This window comes from Vulpes lagopus, chromosome 12 (genome assembly GCF_018345385.1).
Source record: "Vulpes lagopus strain Blue_001 chromosome 12, ASM1834538v1, whole genome shotgun sequence".
Classification (NCBI taxonomy): Eukaryota; Metazoa; Chordata; class Mammalia; order Carnivora; family Canidae; genus Vulpes; species Vulpes lagopus.
In genome coordinates, this window is record NC_054835.1 from 24,703,005 (window position 1) to 24,726,031 (window position 23,027).

Sequence of the window (23,027 nt, forward strand, 5' to 3'; positions counted from 1 at the left end):
CTCTGTAAACCATTCTGCATCCCCGGGCCGGGGAGAGTGCCGGGAGACCGCGTTTAGAGGATCAGTGGCGGCCGCATCCCCGGCCCCGCGCGGTGCAGGCGGCGGGCAGCGAGGTGCCCGAGCCCCTCCTGCTCCGGTAAGGCCTCGGTTTGGATGGGAAGGACTGAGAGCGCGCGGGAGTAGGTGCAGGCGGAGGGCAGAGTACTGCTACTGTTGGAAGGTGCGATTAATCCAAGGCGGAACCTTGTCGGAGGTCGGGTTGCAGCTGGGTCCGGGAGCCCCGGCGGTCCCGGCGAACTGTTTGACTTTGCAATTCAGCGGGTGTTGGGCTTCCCCCGCCCCCTTCTTCGTGCTTTCTTGGCCTAAAAGTTTGTCCCGAGCACAGCGCGCGTTCTTGCGGTAGTGGGGAAGGGTGGGGGAGAGCCACAGAATCTTCCTTCTCCGATCCCTCCGTGCCTTCTCCCCCAGTCCACCCGAAGTCCATAGGGTCTCGGTCTCCCGGAGACCTGCGTGTCTGTTTCCCGCAGCGCGGTCTTGGAAAGTTGATTCCGGCGGTTTCCTGATGGGGGCGGGGGAGACCGGAGGCGCGGCGCCGGGGAGGGGGAAAGGAGTGGGTGGGGAAGCGCCTCGGGTGAGGAGTTGCAACCCAGGCGAGAAGTTGTACGGAAACTGTGATCCGGAGACACCTTTTACATACAAAAACAAACGACTAGGCGGGAAACTGCAGGGCATCCGTGGCGGCTGGCGGGTGGTGGTAGTGGCAGAGGGAAGCCGAGACGTCTGGGGCTCCACGGACAGACTGCAGTGGATTCGGGTGTGCAGCGCACGGGCTGGGTGGGCCCGGCTTCTCCTCCCCTGTTCCAGGTTCCCGGCTAGCCACAGCTTCCCGAGACCACTGCTGCCCACACCCACTGTGTTCACTCCTCAGGGAGCCTTTACCTCCCTAATTCGGAGTATAACCTCGGGACCACTGCGGGGTGGGGGGGGGAGATATTCCAAACGTGGGGCTCAGGTCCTGGTCCTGAGAACCTTAGCCTCAAAGAGTCACTCCGGTTTCCCGGCTTACGCCAGTCAAATACCAAATACCGTTCTGGACAGCACCATTCCTGTGCTAACCGGGGATTTCTAGTGAGGTCTGAAGGTGGCAGGGCTGGGGAGTCCTGTTTTTGCTCCTTGTTTTTTTTTTTTTGTTTGTTTTTTTGGGGGAGGGTGCTAAGAAGTCTCCTTCAGCCCTAGTGTGGAAGAAAATAAAGATGGGCAGCTGGCCAGGTCTAGCTGGTATTTTGGAATCGGCCTTTCGATCCCACTCACGGTGGGGGACTCTGACATCTCACACAAGGGCCCGAGACTAAGTGGGGGAAAATGCGCGCTGAAACACAATTTCATTGAAACACAATGAACCTGAGCTGGTCCGGGATCCAGCTCCCTGCAAACGGAATACCCTCTTCCAACGAACCCGGGAAGCCGCTACAGGAAATTTGGTTTGTGCTCTGCGGGAGTGGAGTTTTGGGGCTCTGCCAATGCCCCTTTCCTGCCTTCAAGCTTCAGCCCGCACCACCCTGCAACCCCGAGGCCACCACCAGCCCCCACCTCGCCTCCGGTGTCACCTCTTCATTGGAAGCCAAAGCCGAGGTCCAGCGTTCCACTCTTTGGCGTTTAGCCCATCCTGACCTCTAGGCGCGGGCCCTCTAACATCTTCTCACCCTCTCCGAAAACACCTGGGCTGGGGCTCCCTGCTGCGGGAATGAGGTGTTGGGGCTGGTTATCTCTCTTGCATCAGGCCCCTCCACCGGCCTCTTTCAGGGCCCGGCTCAGGTCTGGAGTAAGATGCGGAGGGCGGTTCTCCAACCCTGCAGGCCGGCTTCGGGAGATCGGACTGGGTGTTTGGGCTCCTCCTGCCGACCCAACACTCCCAGGAACCATCTGATCCGTACCCAGTTCTCCAGCTCCCGCGGAGGTGCTAGGAGCTGCTTGGCTCAGAGGACCCCATCTCCTCCACCTGGAGCCGAGGAGCCTCCCCAGCCCGCTGCGTTCGGTGAGACCCACGAGGAGGGGCTGGTCCAGTCCAGCGGTCCCCACGCTCCGCCCCCCCTCCGCCCCCAGCTGTCCTGGTTCTTGCTGCTAGCGCCCTCGACCTAACCGCCCCTTTCTGGAATCTAAAGCCATCAGAGTCCCGAGTGGCTCAACCCCCGCCCCCGTCCCAGCTGGGCTCCTTCTCATGCAAAGCAGAGGGGCCGGTGGGGGTGGAGGGCAGTCGGCGGGGACCTACGGGTGACAGCTGGACCCTGCTGCCAGGCCGTCTTGTACCCATGGCCTGCTGCCTCCTTTCTGGTGGACAGGAGGGGGTTGCTCCACCCGTTTGGGGGTGCTGTGATCTTGGGACCTCGGACCAACGCGGTAGGGGAGTTGAGGATGAGAAGGAACACGGGCTCTGGGGGATCAGGGTCTGCTTATCCCCGTGTCCAGACGGTTCAGTTAACAGGTTTGCGGGAACTCACCCCCGCGTCTACCAGGGAATACGGAGCGCAGCTCTAGGCGCGCCTCTTGGCTCCTGATTCTACGTTTAAAGTCCAGACCTAAGGCCTCCCCGGCGACAGCACACTATATTAATGTGTTATTTTCATTTCCATTGAGCTTCTGTTTTAAAACATATGTGGTCGCCCAGTCTAGAGAGAAAACTGAACCAGCTTTCCAAATTAGCCGCCTCCGAAGGCTCTCAGCTCAGCTCTGCATTTAAACCAGTGGCTGCTCCGCGAAGAGCACCAAGCTTCCCTTCTCACCCTCACCACCACTCGCTGCCAGCATCCCGAAGCACACAGCGCTTTCCTAGGCAAGGACCTCCAAGGCACACAGACCCACAGTCCCGCACACCGCCCCCAGGGCGCGGGAGCTCTAGGCTGGGTGCCGTGAGGGTCAATTTCGCCTCTGGCCCTTCACTCGGTGCCCGCGGAATCCCCTCCACCTCATCCCCAGGCTCCCTTGGAAAAGGCCCCGGAGGGGCCAGGAAGCGGCTTTCGCAGTACAAGTTTCCCTTCTGAGAAGCGTCTTGAGGGTCCCCAGAGGCAGGATCCTGCTGGGGAATTGGCGGACGGAGGGGCTTCTGCTAGCCCTCCCCAGACACCCTGCAGTTTTGAGGGGGATCGATGGTGCCCTCTCCTGTGTCTGATTTCCTCCGGTGATCTCTGTGGTTCCAAGCCCCAGATCGCTTTGCTCCCTGACGTTCCCGTGTGGCTCGCGTGGCCCAAAGACCCGAGCCGGCCAGGCACCATCAGCGGCTGTAGATGCGAGAGCGGCGACCGCCCCTGGCGGCTCCCCTCCTTGCCCACCGCGCTCCGGGGCAGCCCGCCGCCCCCCAGAACAGCGCGGTGAGGCCGTGACGGAAGGCGCTCGGGGAGGAGCGGACTCCAGGCGGTTCACAGCGCCCGGCTTCGCGCACCGCCGTAACCAGCCTCGCCCGTGCAGGCAGAGGGCGGAGGGAGCGGGCGGGTCTTCTCCAGGGGTCCAGGAGGCCGCACAAACTCCGCACAGGCTCGGCGGAGATGCTACGCACGAAACTTTGGCCCCGGGCCCTAGGATCTGATCCTACGTCTTCCTCTCTCGCCTTTGCGCCTGGTTCAGGTTGTCTTAATCTCACTCCATCACTCACTCCTGGAAATGACCTACTTTTGTGCACCACTTTACAGTTTATATCACGATCTCCCCTGAACCGCATATTAGGGAGGGGGAGCGGATTTGTCTTATCTCCTTATTCCCCGGGGAAGAAACCCACGTTAGGGGGTTGGCCCGGGATCCCTGGGCCCGTGCCCTATGGAAGGTGAGAAATTTGGGGTGGGGGCTTGTCACCTTGCACCGCTGTGTACTTTGGCCCCAGCGGGGAAGGGAGGGGGTGGGGGACAGCGAGGCGTGGGGGAAAGGGCAGCATCCGGCCCGGGCTTCACGGTGTGCGCTCGGGCTGGGTAAACAAGGCTGGCTTCCCACGGGGACAGGGAAGGGGGGGTACCCTGAACCTGGAAGGGGCGGGGGAAGGTCAAGCGTGGCGATCTCAGATGCGAGGCAGCGCCGCGGAGCAGAGACCAGTGGCGGGTAGTCGCGGAAAGGAGAGGGTAAGTGGAGGAGGCAGGAGGGAGAGAGAGAGAGAGAGAGAGAGAGAGAGAGAGAGAGAGAGAGAGAGAGAGATGGAAGTGAGGGGAGAGGGACAGGGAAAGGGAATAAAGACAGAAAACCAAGGGGAAAGAAAAGGATAATGGGAAAGTAAGCAGGAATAAAAGAAGGGTAGACGCGCTGGGGGAAATGCATTAGAGGAGTGGAGGAAGAGAAAAAGGGACCCAGAAAGACATGCGGCAACATAAAAGGCGCGCGGCCGAGCACCCTGCAGGGGCTAGGGGGACATCCGGTGGGACTCGAGGGTGCACGGGTGTGACAGTCGGTTCCTAGGCGGGAGAAAAGGAGGCGGCGCGTTTGGTGGGCGACTCAGCGCCCGTGGAAAAGCGTGCGAGCAGCTCCGGGCAGGAATCCAACAAATAAATAAAACGTCTAAGACGGCGTGACAACAATGTGTATTTGGGTGCGTGCCCGTGTTCCTCTGTCTGAACACACACTCACACCCGGTAAGGAAGACAAACGGGGCTCGTGCCTCAGAGTAATTAATCCTCTCACTAATTGACTCTCTCTCCTTACCTAATGGTCGTGGTCACTGCTGATATCTGGAGAGATATCAAAGATGGGGAAGAGAGAGAGAGAGAGAGAGAGAGAATGAGACCCCGAAAGCTAACCAGGTTTGGGACTGGAACTGAGTCCTTTCTGGACTTGGCAGCTCTAGGCCCCCCTTACTCTTTTGGTGGCAGAAGTCAATAGATGTTGCCGCCCCACCAGCCTCTCCATGTTTGCATTAATAAAGATCTCCTCATATTAGGGATAACCAGGAGCTGTCCACACATACACTGAAGCCTTTCATCAGCCCCAGAGGCTGAAAGCCACCCCACTGCCCCTCTGCTGGACATTACCTACTTTCAGGCAACACCAAAGTTGCTCCCCCAGGAGCCCAGCCCCTGCACCGCCTTCTTTCACTCATAACTTAATCTTCCCAGGGCCTGAGATGTGTCCTGAAGCCCCTAGTGGAGCACATGAAGTTCTGAATGGGTTGGGAAGCAGCCACGGGTAGATGGAGGGAGAGCAGTGGAAGGGATGTGGCCAGGGCAAGCATGGGGAGATGCTTCTAGAAACACCCACTCAGACACAGGTGGAGGGATACAGAAGCACAGAGGAGAGCAGTGCACCTTGCAGAAGTGAAGCCTCCAGGGACAGGAGAAAAAAAAAGATAGATACTGTGCATGGTAGGAGAGAGTGTCAAGTGTGTGGAAAGGCAGGCAAGGTGACCATGTCTCAGTGACTGTGAGGGGGACCCTTCTATCTGTGTGCGAGCATGGGGAGGAGCCCATCTTTCTCCCACAGCACCCTCTGTTCTCAGGACTGGGGAAGGAGGCAGAGGAGAGGGTGTTGGATGTGGATCAACACCTTGGTAGCTGAGCTGGCCAGAAGCGGCCCAAGGCCCACAACTGGTTTGCTGATATAGCTTTGAGGCTTGCGTTTGGGAGGTGAATGTCAACTCTCACCCCTCGGAGGTGGCAGCTCTGCTCTGTTGCCCTCCTCCGAGGCTAAATAAATAATTGCTGAGGTCCATAAACCGCTTAGCCTAGGGAGAAGGAGCAGGGAAGGGCATCTCCCCAGGAAAAAAAAAATCCACTTCCCTCCCACCCCCCACTAAACACATTCTTAATTGTCCCTTGGGAACATTTGTACCTTTGACCAAAGCAAATCCCCAAGCAGTAACAGCAAAATTCGTCATAGGGGCTGGCAGTCCTGAGAGAGCTGGGGGTCTGGGAAGGGGGAGGCGGAAGACATGGCAGGCACAGGCACGTCTGAGAAGGTGAGAAACTTGGCTCTTCTTTCCCTGTCTCTGTCATGCTATAGAAAGAAAGTGAACAAGAGGAATAAAGTTCCGGGGGAGAGAAAGAGAAGGACATATAAAAGGCAAATCCAAACCAGAAAGGAAAGAAAGTGAAGAAGAAAGAAAAAAGGTGGTGGTGGGGGGAGATGTGCTAATAAAAGAGGGTGATGGCAGCCCCAGGAGGCTGGGCCTTGTCCCAAACCATCGGTCTTCATTGTCTCCGTGTGTGCAAAGGCAACTCTGCCGGCATAAGGAAAAGCCACTATTGGAGCCGCGGCTTTATTTTATATCCTATACATCAGGAGGGAGGCAAAGCTTTATTTTCGCCAAGAGACAGATATTTTATTTCTCTCTTACGGTTTTATGTGTGAGAGATGTCAGGTTGCCACAATGGATGGCTAATGCATAGGCAAGAGGAAGCCGTGTTGGCATGCTGTGTGTCATGGGGTCTTGGGGGGGTGAGCGGGCCTGGGATTTAGGGCTGATGGGACACTCTGGGGGATTTCTGCTAAAACATCTCTCTTCATAAATCCAGAAGCATGGTCAGCTCAACAGGGAGAAGAAGGAGTTTTAGAGGGAAAAGAGTTGGGCTTAGAAATAAATGAACACACAAAGGAGCCGCTTCCCTTCTGACAGGCTGGGGCAACAAGAGGCAAGGTGGCCAGGTTGGAAAAACAGAGACCCGCATCCAAATACACGCGCACCTTGGCAGGGAAGTGTTTTCCTACAGAATCCACTATCATTGTGCTTCTTTTGCTCCGTTTTGTATTTTTTCACCTTTTTCTTCCCTTTCTTCACCAGAAATCTTTTTTCACCTCCTCAGAGCCTTGGGGGGAAAGAGCTATTAATTTGCAAATCATCTGATCTGTGAAAGGATCAAGATGCCTGTTTTTCACCGCTAAATCCAATGTCTTGGGTGGACACACATATGCACATGTGAGCCAGTCATGCTGGGAATCTTGGGAGTAGAGGTGCTAGATTGGATTCCAAGAAATGTGCCCCACCTCTCACTTCCCCCTGGGACCTACAGAGTGAATGAAGCCTCAGATCCCAAACTGTATAATATCCCTATTTTTGAACCCAGAGAGAAGCAGAAGATGAGGGGACAAAGAGAGAGGGAAGTGGGTTAAATGACATGTGCCTTTCAAGACTTGGACTAGTCTCCCTACTCCCAACCCCCACCTCCACATCATTTCTTCCAAGAGTTTCAAGAATTCTGTTCATTCGCAGGTCCTACTCTTCCAGTTTTTTGAGTTCTTGCTCTATAACCACTGTGGAACAAAAAGGTGATTTTGCTCTTTTCCTCTTTCCAGGGGATGAGAGGCGGCACTGGATCTCTAGACAATGAACACGGAGGACCCAGCCACACGGTACTTAGCTGTGGCCTCTGGGGAAGTCATTAACCTTTTTGGGCCTCAGTTTCTCCATCTGTATTAGGTTAAGTGATTGCTAAGGTCCCTTCCAGCTTCAACCGAATGAGATAATGTGTGAAAACATTTTGTAAACGCTAAAGCCGGACGAATGCCAGGGATTATTATTATGATTCTAATCAATCCTCTTTTCTCCACATGGATCTTGGCTGTTTAGCGCCAGCAAGCAGGCTAAAGAGGGCTGAAAGCGAGAGAGCTTAGCGGAGATGGAAAAGCTCTGTGGCGTGGACAGAAAAAACCCTGCATCTCCAGAAACATTCTGTCTCTGTGTGCCCCCCAGGCCTGGTGCGTAGGGGTGGGGAAGGGGAGGAGGCCTGACTCTGTATGACCCATTGCAGTCTACATGGAGGGAGAGAGTATATTTCTTCTAAAGCACCATTTGTCTCCAAGTGACTGACATAGGAACCTGATGCGAGGGCGATCTGCGATTGTTTTTTCCAGGAAGAAAGGAAAAAGCAAGGTGTAGCTGATTAGCAAGTTAATTATTTCAGTATCCCAAGGGTTCCAGTGTGGTGGTAAGTTGTCCAGCCCTGGTGTAATTTCACAGTCCATGCATTTCCTGGTGAGCACCTGGGGTGCCCGGGTCTGTCTCTCTCTCCATCCACCTGCCTCATGTCTTCCTGACACACCTGGGGAGGTGGGTAGGGATGAGGCGGTAGATGGCACAGTGCACACGTTTGGCCTAGGCTGCAGATGGGGGAGCGAGGCAGAGAACAGAGTGGAGGAATCCTCCACCGCCACTGAGCGTTTAATTATCTGGCCTTTCCTCTTCCCTTTTTAAAAAATCTTGTGTTTAATAAATATTAATGAAGCAGATAATCAGAAAGTGGAGTTGCTGTGAGGTTATTTTCCCCACTCTCAGTGCTGAGGGCAAGGGGGTACAAGGGGCCCTTTGGCCTCTTACCTCCTCCTGGACCCTGCTAATCTCTCTTAAGGCTCAGGTTTGCTTTCTCAACTCCAACTACCACTTGGTCTCTGGCAGCCTCCTCCACTCAGACTTCAAGATCTGATTTCCCCTTGGGGGAGGGGAGGGAGGATTGTCAAATGGATGCCTCCCTCCAAGAGAGAAGTTGGGGATGCTGAACATCAGCCCCAGAATGAGCAGCGTCTGCCTTTCTCTGCTCTCCAGGCTGGTGGGGCCAAGTCCCCTGCCGCTCCTCCTGAGGTGGACGAAGGGAGGGCCCTGCCGTTTACTTAAGACTGGTCCCATCTGCTCAGACTGCCCTTTCATAAGGGGAGGGATTTATGCAGTGTCCTTGTGCACAGATCTGGGATTTGCCTGAAAACCTCGGGACTCCAAGAATATTGTTGAACGCTAAAATGTTCAGCCACAGAGATGATTCATGATTTGTCTGCATGGGCAGGGTGAGTGTGCGTGTGCGTGTGTTGGGGAGAGGCACATGCATTGATGGGTGCTTCTTACCATTCCTACTTCTAAATCCAAACATTAGGAAACTTGTTTTTCTGTATTTACTCAGGAGGCAGCCCACGGCACCAGGCTCCAGAGAGCCAGCTTCCTGACTTCAGCGGTGTGAAGATGATCCAGTACATTTTTGGTTCTGGCTTTCAGCCGTCCCCCAAGCAGGTTGGCTGGTATCCCTGCTGGTGGAGAGGGGCTGGGGGCTATCTGGAAAGATAGTTCTGATGACTGCTTCATTGTGGGTGGCAGAGGATTTGGGGAATGGAGCTGGGTGAATTGCTGTTCAAACTACTTTTGGCTATCTTTACCTTATAGGCCTTGGGGATCTCACTAGGGGAAAAGTTAGAGAAACCCAGAACAGAGGAAGGCAGGTGTAAGGAGTTTCTTGGCTCCATCTTGGTTACTGCCACGCCAAAAGGAAGCCCAGGGATAGTAAACAGAGATCCTGCAGAGCAGGGGTTTGAGGTTCCATGTGGTATCTTGGCCCTGGTTCCTGGGAGATTAAGAAGTCCTTCACAAGTTGTAGAAAGACCCATAAATTCCATTTCTTTGTAATCTTTAGGAAGTAAATGCAACCTCTTTTCACTGCTTAGTGACTGGTAAGGTACATTTTCGGCCCATATGAGTCTCATTTGTGATTTTGCCATTTTCTTTGCTCATGTTCCAGTTGGGACTTCCCAGCTCTCGAGTTTTCTTTTCCCTCCAGCCATCCATTAGTTAGCCAACAGCCTGGGCCATGGGTTGGCACACATTTTGAAAGGTGAGTTTGGCAGGCCCGTAACTACTCTCAAGCTTGTTTTCATTTGGGCTGATGGGACCGTACAGCTTCCCCGTCAAGAAGAAGCAGGGAACCATTTCTGTGACTCTTCTAATGAAGGATTTACTACTAATTTGATAAGTTCAATGCTCTTTTTACTCATTCTGAGTGAATAACTTTGTCAGTCAACCCCAAGGGTTTGTAGAACCTATAAAAACACTTCCTTTGGGCTCCCTGTTTTAACACATTCTGGGGCTTGGGCTTGCCTCTGACAGACAGGGGAGGGGCAGAAACATTCCAGAGACCTGGTCTGAGAGTGTTATCTCTTCTTCTACCCCAAATCCTCACCATCCACTTTATCTATCTTTACTGCAAATGCAGAGACCTCCTAGGGAAGTGTGAAGGGATGGGTCTTAATCAGGTTTGGGGAAAGAAGGGGAATAAGTTGAGCTCAAAGAAAGATGGGGACAGTCGGAATGTTAGGGGACGCTCCTCTGTGTGTTGTATATGATAGCCTGCAAATTATGCATTGGTTGCAGTAATCTACAGTGTATAGGTCGGCATTTGCCAAATGTCACTTGGCCGTAACAGTGTTAAATAAAATTGTAAGAAATGCTACTGGGGCTTGCATGGGTTATTTAATTCTATCAATGATAAACAATGTTAATGTGTAGCATCTCAGCTGGCACAATATCATGTTTCATTTATATATGCCGAGATATATTTAAGCATGAAAGATAGAGTTTTCCAACACATATATTTCCCAATGATTACTTAGAAAAAATGTGATAGAAGCAGCGAAAACCTCTTCTCTCTCCACATAAACTTGCACCCTGCTCACACGGATTGCCAGTTGCACAAGTCCACATGGGCAGCTAGCCACATACATACTGTCACAGTGGGCCTTCACTGGTAAATGTAAAGGCCGATTCTGTAAGTGTAGATCCAGCTTTAGGCACTTGTACACAATCACATACACACATATACCAGCATTTTAGTCTTTGGTATGTTCATACACATGTTCTCACACACTGCTGCATAAACGGATGGTGATGTGAAAACGCAGACCATCCCACACGTGGATACACACACACACACACACACACACACACACGTAAGGGTCCTCCCACGAGTGTTCACATGCAGGAGCATCCTGAATAAGTGTGCATCTATGTCCACGTGCACATTTGTACATACATACTCCCACACCCCTGCTCTGTTGTGTACACTGGCAACACTCCATATGGCCATGGTATAACAGCTGCCCTGTTATTCTCAGAGGCTCCAGACCTGGTGGACAGTATTTGAATTGGGTGTTTGCCCTGTATGAGCCCTGAGGCCTTTAGAATGGGAGGCCAGAAGGAACAGGGTCAAGATGCCAGCCTGCCTGGCCTCTGATGAAAATAATATGAAACTGTGGGGGATGGGACTGTTGGGAAGCTGGTCTCCACAGATAGGGATGCTTCCAAAAGAAGATCAATCCATTATTTGCTCATTTAAGATCAGAATACCTGAGAGGCTTCTGTGGTCCTGTTTCTGCTGTCACTTATCTTTGTGAGCCTAGGTAACCTCCTCTCTGGGTCTCACTTTCTGCCTCTGTAAAGTGAAGTATTGGCCCAGACCAGTGGTTCTCGGCCCTGGTTACACAGTAGAATCATCTGGGGAGCTTTTTAAAAAATACAGACACCTGGGCTCCATCCCAGACCAATTAGATCAGACTCTCTGGAGGTGGGTGCCCAGCATCTTATTTTTTTAAAAACACTCGAGGTGATTCTATATTCAACCAATGTTGAGACCCACTGGCCTAGATACTCTGCAAGGCCCTTCTAGCCCTAAAACTGTGCTTTGAAGGACTTTTTATATATAAAGCACCATGCTGGGCACCAGGGCACTCTGCTGAAAGTTCTAATTCACTTGCTTCAGAAGTTATTATGAAGCCATTAAAATCATTCTTTCAGTTTAGGAAGAGTATAATTTTTTAAGCTTCTTTTTTTTTTTTTTAAAGATTTATTTATTTATTCATGAGAGAAACAGAGAGTGGCAGAGAGGCAGAGGGAGAAGCAGGCTCCCCGCAGGGAGGCCCACATGGACCAATCTCAGATCCCAGGATCACGCCCTCAGTCAAACGCAGTGCTCAACACTGAGCCACCCAGGCGTCCCTTCTTTTAAAGGTTTTATTTATTTATTCATGGGAGACACAGAGAGAGAGGCAGAGACACAGGCAGAGGGAGAAGCAGGCTCCCTGGGAAGAGCCCATTGTGGGACTCAATCCCAGGACCCCGGGATCACAACCCGAGCCAAAGGCACTCAACCACTGAGCCATCCATGTGCCCCAGAAGAGGATAATTTTTGAACAAACTATATTTATCCTGGAAAAACTCTTCCCTGCATTTCCACTTGTCTCTTTGTTTCCTTCTTTGTTCCAATTCCCCATCTCTCAGACTCTCACTCATCAAACATTAATTATATGCCATATATGCAAATGCTATAAGCAGGTGCCCGATAACTGTGATAGATACCTTGCTACCTGCCCATATTTTATGTCTAGCTCCCCATCCAACCTGTCGGGTAGCAGAGTATTTTTAGTAGGGTACATGATAAGGCACAAGCCCCGGGAGGGAATGTTTTCTCCCTCCCCCAGCTCTGAGTCAGGGAACAGCAGCCCCTCGGCCCATGCCCCAGTTCTGGAGGCTGGTGAGGTGGCTGCAGAAAGCCTTGAGCTGCGTGTCCTAGAAAGCTGCTCTCAGACTTGGGCCTTGGGGAATCCTACCTTAATATTCTCCAGCAACCATTCCCCAGACAGAGCCAGTCCCCCTTGAAAACAAATCTGCTTGTAACCCCGCACCTGCCACCTGCCAGAGGAGGCTGAGCCCAGCTGAGGCTCCTCTTCCATGTGGCAGGTGGAAGGCAAAGCTGGGGGTGGGGGTAGGGGGCTGTGGGCCCTTTCTCTGTTGGGGATGCTGATGAGAGTAGGGGCAGGGGTTCTGCCTTTCATCCGGGGGATAGTAGAGAAAGGGTTCATTCTAGATGGAAGGCCTCCACTTTGGCCTCCATGCTATCACTCACCAAGCTGATGTTTACCGCCTACCACTCCTGGGGAAACTCAGCACTGTCCAGTTCTCTCTCTCTCCCCAGCTCCATTGGCCGGCTGACAAGACAGGTCAGGGTGGGTGACTTTTCTCCCGAAGGCGTTCAGACTAGTTTTCTTTTTTTAAATTTTTTTTTTCAACTTTATTTTTTTTATTTTATGATAGGCACACAGTGAGAGAGAGAGGCAGAGACATAGGCAGAGGGAGAAGCAGGCTCCATGCACCGGGAGCCCGATGTGGGATTTGATCCCGGGTCTCCAGGATCGCGCCCTGGGCCAAAGGCAGGCGCTAAACCGCTGCGCCACCCAGGGATCCCCAGACTAGTTTTCTTTAGGGAAGTTGCTCCACTGTGGCTACGGCCCCACCATCCAGGTGGGCACTGGGCGGTCGTGTCGGGGCCTGAGGCCTCTGTGGTTTCAGTTCTCTGTCTCCCAACCCCGCATGCTCTTTCTCCATTTGCCTATTTCTCCCCTCTTTCATTTTGTCCCCATCCCCCTTGATGACATGGCAAGTGAGGTCTCCGCCCCCAGGGAGGAGGCACATCAGGCACCAAAAGTGGCTGATCACAGCTGATACCTTGGGGCCTTGCGACCCTTCCTCTTTTCTTCTGTCTTCCCCTGCACAGAGGGCAAGCCTGTTCCTAAGGAGAGAGCCTGAGACACCGCACAAGATTCTCGGACTCTAAATCTCCAGAGCCCAGCTTCCCACGCTTGCGCCCCTTCCCAGGGCCTACCTCCCCTTGGGCCTGTGGAGCATCACACCCCAGGATGTGATGGATTCCCCAGGCACCTTCAAAGGGCTCTCCACATTTGTTTGCAATGCAGACCTTGAATCCTGCTCTGGTCATAAATGTTGTTTATTTTGACTAGGACCTACTGAAAGGGGAATGGGGGTTAGGGAGGGCACAGAAAGGATGCCTAGGGAAGATCATAAAACCATTAGCAGGACAGGGCCTTTAGGGGTCACAGGATCATAGAATTTTCTGGCTGGAAGGAACATAGGTCATTAGGAAGGTCAGAGATGACCCTCTGTCAGCAAGAGGCCTCTAGGTGCCACATGGAGCTAGGGTGGGGAGCTTTGGGCCTTTTTCTAGAAAGTGGACACACAGTGTGGAGGCATGACCCCCCAATAACCTTACACGGGGTGGGGCAATAGTTGTTGAACATGATGGATTTGCCCTCCCAGTGGGAAGAACCAGTTGCTTGAATGTGTAGTGGAACCTCTTGTTCTGGGAGTGGGCACAGCTCTGGGTAAAGGAAATAAAATTCTGTTTCCACCATTATTTGGAGCAGCTAGTAGATACCAGGTGCTAAGCCCAATGCTCTTCCAGTACCTTCAAAACAATTCTGAAAGAGATGTCATCTCCATTTTGTAGATAAGATAAACTGAAGCTCAGAGAGAGGAGGTGGTTTGCCCAGGGTCACACAGCAAGTTAGTGGCAAGGCTGGGACTAGACCTTAAGACTTTGGACTCTTTAAACCTAATCTCCTTCCCACCTCCTCTCCGCTCCACCACACGCTTTGGTCTGGTCTTGAGTGACCAAAGGGAGCAGGGCTTCCTTCCCTCTAAAGCTCATAGTGGGGCTCAGGAAAGCTCAGGAGCAAACCTCCTTCTAATAAGATCAGAATCTAGGGCTCCTTCCAGTCCCCGGCATAGACCTGGCTCACTTTGCAGAGAACTTGCTCCCATAAATCTTGCCATCATCAGGAAACCGTCTTGGTTACCCTTTATTTGCTGTGTGAGTCAGAGTAAGTTGCTTCACCTCTCTGAGCCACACCCTCCCAATCCATCTCCAGACCTGAGGTCTTTGTGGAAGGTGAGGGTTGGTGGAGGTGGTGGCAAGCTGGTCCCTTTTGAACTCCTCTGCGGTGTCCCAGCTCTGGAGTGGGGATGGTAGGAGGAAATGAGACTTGGTTTTGCCATCAAGGCTGACTCAGACCACAAAAAAGACACCTTTTTTGGCTAGGCTAGGCTGGCTAAAATCTCTGCTGAGAATGAGAGGCTGAAAGCCAGGGCAGAAGCTGGGCTGGGATGAAGCAGCTTAAGTGGCAAGTTCTTCCCTGACCCCCTGACTGTAATCCAGTTGCTTGGACAATGGAAAATCCCCTTCTCCCCCACCTCAGCCCCCTCCCTCACAAAAGCCTCCTAAAAGGCCTGCCAGCTTTTGCCAGGGGTCCCCCTCCCAGCTGACCCTCAGTGGAAGATGGGGAAGGCCGGGAGGGGGCAGGACATGTGTGTGGTGGTGGAGGTGGGGGCGTCTCCTGCTCTCTGACCTCTCCGAAGGATCAGGGACACTGATGGGATTCCATGCTGAGGCAAACTTCAGGGCTAGGTCCTGGGGCAGAGGTGCCTTGGGCAGGGCTTCTTATTAAATAGCCCCATTATTTCATCCAGTGTGTTCCTTTCATTTTTATTTGAAGACGGCTCCCTCCCCAGCACCTTCGCCTCCCCACCCCCTACACTTTCACTCATCCTTCTCTGGAACTGCTGACAGCTGCCCTGCGGGTGAACTCCTGATCCTCCTGTGGCTGGAGAGACCTTGGGGGTGGGTGGGGGGGAGCGGTCAGGCCAGAGCATGCCTCCTCCCAGCCCCCCCAGCCCCCCTCAAGATAGCAGCACCTCGGTTCCAGGAATGAGACCTAGAAGGGAAGAAAAGGAAGGAGGGAAGGAGTAGGCAGGAGGAGAACCAGGAGGAGGAAGAGAGCAGAAGAAATGTGTGTGTGGAGAGAGGGGAAAAAGAAGGAAAAAGAAAACCAAGAAGCAGCACTGGAGAGGAAAAGGGAAGTCTGTGGGGAAGGAGAAAGGAGAAGAAGGAAAGGAGGAGGGAGGGCTGGGCCAGAGGATTGGGAAGGACTCCTAGGAGATGCTTCAGGGCTGGGGGTTGGGGGAGGCAAGGTGGAGGGGGCGCTGCATCTGCTGCAGGGAGGCCCAGGTCTCTCCAAGTGTATGGGATGAGGCTGGAGGGCCCCCCCCCCCCCACCTCTGGGAAGGCTGCCCTCCCTCTGGCTGAGGGGAAGCCCTGGGAGGCTTTGGGATCCAGGATTGGACAGGTACCCTGGGCTGTAATCAGGGGGTCTCTAGCTTGCAGTGGTCGGGGCTGTGAAGACCAGCCAGGTGGAGCCCATCAGTTCCTTCCCAGGATGGTGACTGCTTCTTCCCGGCCCACCTGCCCGCGCTGCCTCAGCTGGCCTCGAGGCTACAGCTTTTGCCTGCTCCTCTTTGGTTACGGTGCCCATTGGGAATTGGTCCTAATTGTTGGGTTTTATGATGTGATGATGGACAGGGCCTTAAAGACCCAGATTTTCCACCCCTTTGCTTTACAGATGGGGAACTGAGGTCTAGGGAGGAGAAGAGCCTTGCTCACGGACACGTAGCGAGTTCACAGGGAGGCCTGCCTTCCTAGGATCACAGGTGAACAGGGAATCAACAGCCAACGAGGAGCAGGGCTGCCTGATGTCTCTCTGTAGAGGGCCAACATCCCGTCCCCTCCACTGGGAACACTGCCACAGAGTTTTCTATCCTAGGGGAGGGAAAACATTTGTGATTACAATAGTTAACCACATTCTGAGGATATGCTGGGAACTTTGACATATATTATTCTCAATAAATCCTTTTTTTTAATAAAAAAAGATTTTATTTATTCATGAGAGACACACAGAGAGAGGCAGAGACATAGGCAGAAGGAGAAGCAGGCTCCCCACAGGGAGCCCGATGTAGGACTCAATCCCAGGACCCTGGGATCATGACCTGAGCCAAAGGCAGACACTCAACCACTGAGCCACCCAGGTACACCTATTCTCAATAAATCTTCACATATATCCTGCCTGGGGGCTATTCTATGACCTGTGTTTACAGAGACATAAGCCAAGGCACAGAGATGTTAAGTAATTTACCCAAAGTCACACAGCTAGGAATATGAGCTGAGATTTGCTTATGCATGCTCTCTCTTGGATGATGATAGCCAGTGCTGTCCAGCTTCATCCTATTTTCTACCCCCACCCCATACTCCAGGGATTAGATCTAAGTCAACCCCCATCCTGCCATGTAGGACTGATATTGTCAGGGAGAACCCAGCTGGGTGGAATCCTCTGACCGTGACCCACTGACTCCCACCAAAGACCCCATAAGGACAAGGGTAAGGTCCCCTGAGACTCTGTGTGATTTATCTGGTGATATTGTTATTTTATGGGATGGGCCAAAGAGGTGTCAGGAAGCAAGTTTGCTGTAAATCTCTTCTCTCTGCTCCCTTTCCCTCTGCATGTCCCCTCCTGGGATTTATGATGGAAAATGTTCAGAGCTAGGGACTTGGGGCTTGGGTTCAGGCTTGGGGTGGGAAGGCAAGGGACAATACATCTTTCTCCTCTGAGATCTGCTAAATGTGTGAGTAGGTATCTGTGCGAGCACTACCCGTGCTCCATCGCTAGCCTGCAGCATACAGACCACAAAATCTCTATTAAGACCTCCATGGCACTCGAACGGCTCTGCGGACAGAGTGTATTGCCTGCACTCGAGGTGTGTATAATGGGAACCAACTCATAGGCTAGTGCCCCATGTGTGCTTGCCTCACGGGTGAGTGTGAGTTTCTGAATCAGGCCAGGAGCCCAGGAGCAGAGCCCTATTAGGAGCAGATGTGTGACCCATATGTAACCTCCAGAGATGGAAACAAACAGGGGGTTCTCCATGGGGCATGGAGCAGCAGGAAAGGAACCTGCTTCTGGGCACTTTTAGCCACTGGGGAGGGCAGGTAGGAGGACAGCTTAAAGCTTGCCTTTAAGAGACACCAAGGCTCCTGTCCCTGGGTAAAATGAGCCCCAATTGGAGAAGTTGTCTTGGCCTGATTGTGGGTGCTGTGCTCCAGCTTGGGTCCCTGGAGAGATGGGAGCAGGAACCTACTAACCTGACTTCCTCTATCTGCAGAGCCTGGAGCATGGACATCTCCTTGTTGTAGGGTCTGTACCAGGAGGTGAGCACGAGGTCACACGGGTGCGCTATCTCCCCTTTCACAACTCTCCCCCATCATGAGTTTTCAGGGCTGTGAACGCTGGGTTGTTTTGTTCTCTGCAGCCAGAGATCTAGAGATAGCTCAACCCAGACAGGGACCAGGATGGGGAAGGAAAGGGAGAAGAACTCCCTTCCCACCACAGAATTCCTCACATAGGTTCTGGTGGCCTCTACTTCTGGTCCTCTCCATTGCAGGGGGGTTTATCCAGAGTCTGTGGCACCCAGAGGACATGGTTCTCACCTCACAACACCCCAGAGTCCCACGTCCAGTGTACAGGAACTTAGGGGGCGCTCAGTGAATCCTGCCAAATGAATCCAGGAGAAAAGCAGAGACGTCACCCTTCATGTTAATACCATGGCACTCTCCCATCCCATTTTTTCCCTCTGCTCCTCTCTCAGCTGCCCAGACCAGGGCTGTGCTGTGTCTCTGGTTAAATATATGGAATTATCTATTACAATACTTCAATATTTATTACATTGATTTCACTTTAAATGCTTTGTAAATCATAGCAAAAAATAATGGCCTTCCAACAGAGAGTCATATACCGTAATCAACTGGAAGAAGTCGGCATTGTAATTTAAAATAAAAAAAATCCTTATGTGAGTCTCTCGTTTAAATTAAGAGACAGGACGTGATTCAAATAATAAGACCCCAGTGAGGCTGGTTTTTCTTGGCAAATTAGTAGAGGTTTTAACTGGAACTGAAAAGGTGTTAAGGTGGAACACTGACCTTATTAGACCTTAATTATTTTCTGTTGTTACATTCCTGGAGCAGAGGGTTTTCTCCCCCCCGACAACCCCCCCACCCAAAGTGGCCATGTAGTGTCTCATCGCAGGAACTTTGGCTCTAGAGAGATATCATTTCTCAAGATGTATTAGTGGGATAAAAAGCAGACACTTTGCCTGTGTCCCTTTGCTTCATCCCAGTGTCCGGGGCTCCCAGAAGTCCAGGTTGGTGGCAACGTTCTTGTCCTTGAAAGTGGAGAACTCACCTCACTGTACCACTGCCAAGGATCTGGGCTCCAGCCTCAGCAGCTGCATACAATCCAGGAAGCACTTCCCCTCTCTGAACCCATTTCTTCCCTGCCCTGGGGTGATTAGTGGGAGCCTGGCTGTAAGCTGTGAGGTGCTACACAAGTAGGAGGGACTTCGTGGCCAGCCTGGATGTAGAGATCCAGATGTAGAGATAACTTAATCAGACTTTGATTTGAGTTTTGCTTCCCTCTTTCCTACCTTCCTTGTGACTTAACTCCAAATTCTGCTCCCACCCCACCAAGATGGGACAAGGGAGAAAGTTTAATTTCCTAATAATATGGCTGTAAGATAGGCAATAGGCAATATACCCATATTACAGAGAAATAAACTGAGGCACAGATAATGAACTACCAGCCCTCCCCTCTCCCCAGCTGCTGAGAGGCAGAACTGGGATACGAACCCAAGTGTGTCTGACCTTGGATCCATCAAAATCCTAAGTGGCAGGATGATGATGGCTTCACGAGTGCAGGGATTTGTAGATGATTTGTTCACTGCTGTATCCCCAGCCCCTGGAGTAGTGCCCAGTACACAGTGACTAATAAATATTTTTAAATGATGAATGTCAACTTTAAGGGGAGGTTTGGTGTAGGAAAAGCGAGTTAGCAATAAACAGCTTACTGGGGGCTTTATCTTACCTCACAGTTTTACAGAAGGCTCTGTGTGGTAAGGAATTTGGGGCGGCATTTCCTTGTTCATGGGAGCCCCTTCTGGCTGTTTTTTTTTAAAGATCATTTATTTATTTATTTATTTATTTATTTATTTATTTATTCATGAGAGACAGAGAGAGAGAGAGAGAGAGGCAGAGACATAGGCAGACTCCATGCAGGAGCCCAACGTGGGACTCCATCCCAGGTCTCCAGGATCAGGCCCTGGGCCGAAGGCCGCGCTAAACCGCTGAGCCACCCGGGCTGCCCATCTGGCTGTTTTTATATCCAGTTACCACCATGCCAGAGGTTGGGGCCTCAGTGGTAAAGGGGAAAGGAAATAAAATGGGGAAATGGCAACATTAGTGGTAGAGTAATATCTCTGCAGACACGTGCAGATTATACTCAATTGATATCACATAGGGAAATAATATCTTGCTCCTAGGCAGAACCCCTGGGAAGACCTTATGGAGAAGAGAACTCCACACATTTTCCTAATCAATCCATCCTTTAATTTTATGACTAAAGATATCAGCCCTTGATGCAAAGGCACCAACCTTTCATTTAGCCAATTTTTACTGAGCACCTACTATAGGCTGTGCACTAGGTTAGGTCCTGGCAGGGGCCAGGATGCCCATGGCATCGCTCATGGCCCTCGGGAGCATAACCAATGCCTTGGGAGGCCACCCTCGGGACAGCCAGGTTTGTTCATCAACTTGCTTGGCTCTTCCTTCTCTCTTCCCTAGTGTGCAGAGAGTCAGCATCTCACTCCAGGTCAGCCTCAGGATTTCTCTCCCCACTCTCGCCCTCACTTCTCACCCTCCACCCCCAGCTCCCTGGCTGATGGAAAAGGTACAAAAGGGAATCTGAGAGATTCTGTGCTGTTTGTTTTGGGTTCAATGGAATCTCATTTACACGTGTTAATTGCAACTAATTGGCACTAATTGGATGAACAGGAAACCCTCTGGGAATACTCATACCTTTAATTTGTAGTAAATATCATTAATTAACATATGCTAATTAGAACCAATTAACATTGATTAAGGGTTTCCAGTTACTTGGAAAGTACAACTCTGTGTCCTCCTCTCTTGGTTGCCTGAAGTCAGCACAAAATACAATATGTGAAGTCTGGGCAGGGAAAGGACAACCCTTTTGGAGACCTCTCCAGATAGGGGGTAGCCCTCACCCAAGGTGGGTGCTTGGAGGATGGCACCCTGCCCTCTCCTGCCCCAGGGCAGAGGGGTGTGTTGGGGTTAGGGCTGCGAGGTTAGCACTTACTTGTCAGGGAGTGAGAGAGTCTGACTTTTGGGAGGTTCTCCTCTGGGCCTGGCTCCCAGTATGGGTTGGAAAGGCACACTGGAGTTCAGCCTAGCAGAGAGGCTGCTGAGACCAAGCAGAGAGGATGCTGAGACCATCTTCCTTCAAAGATGGTGGAGAGTGAGACACCCGTCAGCCTGAGCCCTGTTTGATGTGTGTACATGTGAGCGCATGCATACGCACACACTCCTCCATCTGACAAAGATATGTGGATATTGACCTCCTCTATCTGGCACTGATAGTGAATGGGGATACCTCCGTGGTCTGACAGATGCATAGATGGTGGGACTGTCTCTGTCAGACATATCCTTTGCCCATCTTAGGATGTTTTTCACTCAAGACTGGGATGCTGTTCCAATTATCCAGAGTATTGGTATCAGATTTTTAAAAAAATCATTTGGGCAGCCCTGGTGGCGCAGCGGTTTAGGGCCGCCTGCAGCCTGGGGTGTGATCCTGGAGACCCGGGATCGAGTCCCACGTTGGGCTCCCTGCATGTAGCCTGCTTCTCCCTCTGCCTCTCTCTTTGTCTCTAATAAATAAATAAATAAATCTTAAAAAATAAATCATTTGCCTGGGAACCAGAAGGCTTTTCTGTCTACTCTTAGTTCTGTTACAAACTAGCTATGGGACTCTGGATTCATTAAAATATCTATATAAATTATCTTTAGACCAATTACAAAAAATTAAATGTTTACTGCAGACTCCCCCTGCATCCAAGATTACCCTTTCTGTGATAGGCTTCCAAGGCCCTGCCTTTCCTTTTCTGCAATATTCACCTGATTGCATCCTGTCCGACGTCCATCTTCATTGACCAGTCATAAGTTCCTTGAAAGCAGGGTTTGAGTCTGGCTTGTTCACTGTGGCACTTCATGGGCACTAAAAGAGCTGCTAGTGAGTTAAATAATATATGGGATGAAAAAAGTACGTTGAATAAATGAATGAACACATAAAACAAAGCCATCTTTAATTTCAACCACCACAGAGAAAGCATTTGTATGGTGTGTGTGTGTGTACTTACACACACACACACACACACACACACACACATATATATGAAAATATGTTTTATATGTCAAATGCACACACGTAACATGAATATCTATCTCTAAAAGCCTATGTTGTTTTTGCTCTAGTAACTTCAAAAGTATAAGTGTTCCAGACTTTAAAAATGAAAGAAATCATTTAAAACTTTCATCCTCACTTCCGGCGTAGCCATGGCGGCCAACGCTACCACTAACCCATCGCAGCTGCTGCCTCTAGAGCTCGTGGACAAATGTATAGGATCAAGAATTCACATTGTGATGAAGAGTGATAAAGAAATTGTTGGCACACTTTTGGGATTTGATGACTTTGTCAATATGGTACTGGAGGATGTCACTGAGCTTGAAATCACACCAGAAGGAAGAAGGATCACTAAATTAGATCAAATTTTGCTAAATGGAAATAATATAACAATGCTAGTTCCTGGAGGAGAAGGTCCTGAAGTATGAATGGATTTCCCTACTCTCTTTTGTCCTATAATGACAACAAAATCGATTTTTTTTAAGCCTTTTAATGTTTGGATTCTGTAAAGCTAGGTTTCCCGTTAAAGGGAAATGTTTTGAAGATGCATTGTAAATGCCCATTTTTGTAAGTTAATCATTATTATTTTGGAAAAAGAAGAACAGTTGTTCTCTGAAGACAAAATAAAAATGTTTTTGGTTAACTGTCATTTTATTTTTTGTATTGCAATAACCAGTGTAACAAAGTTTGTAGCTATTTTGTCACTTGCTTTCCTATAATTTTATCCCCATTTGTTTCCTCATTTACATGATGATTTGATTCTCAAACAAAAATTGTTCCAAACAAAAGAACGAACTTTGATTTTGAATAGTTGTATTTAAAAACCCTGAAATAATTACTTACAAAATTCAGTTTAAACTCTGATGCCTTGAAATGAGATTTTTCCACTGAACTCAGGTTCCATTAACTCCTATTAAAAACAAGCAAACTTCCACTTATAAAATAAGTAAGTCTTGGAGGTGAAAAGTACAGCATAGGGAATATAGTTGATAATATTGTCATAACTTATGGTGACTACACGTTATTGTGGTGAGTATAGTGTAATACATAGAATTGTTGAACCGCTATATTGTACACCTGGAACTAATATCACATTGTATATTGACTACTTCAATAATTTTTAAAAAGCAAAATATATAGGTAATATATGTAGATTGTAGGAATGGAGATGGTAAGGGAAATATTCATTACACTTTGCTGTATGGCCTCCAATACTCTCTCAGTATACTCTCAATACATGTTATTTTTACAAAAACATGTTCATCCTGAATATACTGTTTTGTAGCCCCATTTAAGACTTTATAAAATAATTAAAGTGGTGCACA

General features: G+C 50.6%; 1 protein-coding gene across 9 annotated transcripts; it reads left to right on the plus strand.

The window, feature by feature from the left end:
* Positions 1-47: 47 nt before the first annotated feature.
* LOC121473810 (U6 snRNA-associated Sm-like protein LSm5) lies at positions 48-22,345 on the plus strand. Of its 9 annotated transcripts, none has more exons than XM_041726547.1 (5): positions 48-136; positions 7,261-7,317; positions 7,535-8,742; positions 8,856-9,557; positions 21,774-22,345. In XM_041726547.1, the coding sequence occupies exon 5, from the start codon at positions 21,855-21,857 to the stop codon at positions 22,128-22,130; it is 276 nt and encodes a 91-aa protein (XP_041582481.1). In that variant the 5' UTR covers positions 48-136; positions 7,261-7,317; positions 7,535-8,742; positions 8,856-9,557; positions 21,774-21,854; the 3' UTR covers positions 22,131-22,345. The 9 variants fall into 9 exon arrangements, 7 of the variants coding, with proteins under 7 accessions (XP_041582481.1, XP_041582479.1, XP_041582483.1 ...); XM_041726549.1 differs by lacking the exon at positions 48-136 and having other exon boundaries at positions 4,243-7,662; positions 7,819-7,892; positions 8,644-8,742; XM_041726545.1 differs by having other exon boundaries at positions 52-136; positions 7,261-8,742.
* Positions 22,346-23,027: the final 682 nt, after the last annotated feature.

Bases quoted from the DNA above. Each gene is read 5' to 3' on its own strand.
- LOC121473810 (XM_041726547.1), top strand. From the start codon at position 21,855: ATGGCGGCCAACGCTACCACTAACCCATCGCAGCTGCTGCCTCTAGAG.